Raw genomic sequence first — 2,607 nt, forward strand, 5'->3', positions numbered from 1 at the left:
GCAGGCTGGAGCAGGGATGTTCTCCTCTTCAGGGAGATCAGTTGTCCCCACATTATGAAGGTCAATCTCATCTAAAAAATGCTTTCACGGAAACATCTAGAGCATGTTGTATCAACTACTAGCCTAGTCCAGTTGACACATAAAATGAATCGTCCCAATAAGTATATCAAGCATATCACATGTCATAGTTTTCTCAGGATCCCGCAGTGCCCTGAGGTTACCATGACATGTGCTGTCTGGATTCCATGGCGTTTGTGTGGCAGTGGTCATGGCATTGCCTTTGAACAGTGTTGTTGGTTAACCTGCACCCTCACTGGTAGAGCGGGAGGTAACCATGGACTTGGTAAGAATACACAGGGCCAAAGAGTGAGAGCAGGGGATGATTTTCCAGAAAAATGTCGAGGAACTTGAAGCATCTCTTCTATTTCAAGGGAAAAAGCATCAGAAATGCTCTAGGATCCTTCCCTTTGAGAGACTTCCTTGAAAGATCTGAAAGTCTACCGCAGACTGTAAGATGGTCACACCCTGGAGCACCGAGTCTGGCCAGTCAGAGCCCGGGGCTCTGCGAGGATCAGCTGGGAACCTGGCAACCTTGCTCCATTCACCTAGCACAGGGCTGCCCGGGAGTGCTCAGCAATTGGCTGAAAGTATCAGCCCGTGTGCAGGGAGACGAAGAGAGGGACCTGTGGTCGCTCTTTCCTGCCTGTGTCACATGAGAGACTAGATTATCCCCACAGATCACCATGCATGGGGCCAGCCTCATGTGCTGTCGTGACCCCATGCAGCATGGTTCTGTTAACACAGCAGGAGCACTGGCCGCAGAGCAGCTCCCCGGAGGTCCCCCGTCTGAGGGGCCTGAGGGGTGAGGTTTGTCCTGCTGGTTCAGGGATGTTGATGAATCTCTGTCCTCCCCCTCCTGTCCCTCTTCCAGGCTACTTCCGCCAGTATCGCCAGGAACCTGTCAGCTTTGGCAACATCGGCTTTGGCACCCCCCACTACTACGTGGGCTGGTACGAGTGTGGGGTCTCCATCCCCGGAAAGTGGTGACCACAGGACCACCAGGCTGCCAGTCGGCCTGCCCGGCCCTGCTGACTATACTTGCACTTGGGGATGCGCAGGAGGAAGACGGTGTCCTGAGCCCCACTGCCCCGCCTGTCAGGAAGGCCACGCGGTGGACACTGGACCTTCTCGTCATTTTCTATCTGGAACTCAGTCCCTGTGCTCAGCCAAGACTATGAACGGGACTCCTGGTGCCATGCGTGTCACTTCATATCTTTGTAATGGCGCGTCCCAGAGACATCAGAAACCAGCAGCTGATGCCATGTGATTGCCAGGCTTTTTAAGGCACAGAATTCAGACACTCGAGTATTTCCAGGGAACAGCATCCCAGCTGCACTCGCTCTGTGGAATGCTGCACACTTTCTGCTTTTCTCATTTTGGACTTCACCAAAACATGCTGAACTTAAGCTCCGGATCTGTTTGTACGCAGTAGAACTGAGTTACTAAAAGTCCCATCGAAGGCAGTATATCCCAGTCAAGGTTTATTCCATGGACTTACCCACTGCTAGACTAAATGTATCAAATCTTATTTGTAAATTCTCAATTTTGATATATATATGTGTGTATATATGCATATACATATCCACACGTGTCTGCAAGAATCTTGATTAAAATTGCTGAATCTGTCCTTGTTCCAGATAGAAGTGTGTGGGGCTTTTTTGGACAAAGGTGCTGTTTATGAACATCTTGTAGAAGTGTCCAGGGAAATGTGCTCTGCACAACCTAGCCACAGTGGAAAGGTGCACACTAACCCTTAGTATGCTGGGGGCTCGGAGACAGTGGGGCGGAGGGTGCCGAGGTATTTTGACGGGCCATGACATTCATCACTGCCGTCCAGCCGTGGTCCACCTGAGGGCACAGTCTCTCCATGCCTGTGTGGCTATGTATTTGTCAGCTCGATGGGGCATATCCAGAATATTTCCAGATTAATTAAGATTTGAGGTCCCAGATGATTGAAAAGTCCTCTTTTTAAAAATTCCCTTTCTTGAGACCAGCAGATGGCATAATGGTTAAGTTGCTGGACTCCCATGTAGTCAATTGCAGTTCGTGTCCTGGACCCAGCAGCTTAAAACACACTGCGTGCATGCGCATGAGTGCCCAAGATCCTGAGAGGAGAATGGAGAAGGAATTGTGGCATGGTCATCCCTTCTAGGAGGTGGTTTCTCTCTTTCTGTCTCTCTATCTCTCTGGTGAGTGCACATGCCCTATAGCAAAAATCTCTCTCTCAAAAAAAAAAAAAAATCCTTTTCTCTTTCCTTCCCCTCTACATAGCTACTTGAAATAGAAACATCTTACCGTTCAGGATTAAAGACACTTTGTTCTAATTGTCTTTAAAATGTGAAGTCCTGGGACCAGTAGTTGGCACAATGCCTGTCACTGGACTCCCATGTAGTCAACTACGATTCGAGTCCTGGACCCGGTGGCTTAAACTCATGCCAAGCACATGTGCGTGTGGGCCTAAGATCCTGAGAGGGGCATGGAGGAGAAGGGATTGCGGCGTGACCATCCTTCCTGGGGGCTGATTTCTCGCTTTCTGTCTCTCTATCT

General features: G+C 49.7%; 1 protein-coding gene across 1 annotated transcript in view; it reads left to right on the top strand.

The window, feature by feature from the left end:
- FNDC1 (fibronectin type III domain containing 1) overlaps positions 1-1,698 on the top strand; it is a 97,865-nt gene extending 96,167 nt beyond the window's left edge. Inside the window, 1 exon segment of the mRNA XM_006152238.3 lies at positions 932-1,698. Within this exon segment, the coding sequence (XP_006152300.1) occupies positions 932-1,047 (116 nt within the window). The 3' untranslated portion in view covers positions 1,048-1,698.
- The last annotated feature ends 909 nt before the right edge of the window (positions 1,699-2,607 follow it).

The sequence above is a fragment of the Tupaia chinensis genome, unplaced genomic scaffold (genome assembly GCF_000334495.1).
Source record: "Tupaia chinensis unplaced genomic scaffold, TupChi_1.0 Scaffold000346_1, whole genome shotgun sequence".
In the NCBI taxonomy this organism is placed as follows: Eukaryota; Metazoa; Chordata; class Mammalia; order Scandentia; family Tupaiidae; genus Tupaia; species Tupaia belangeri.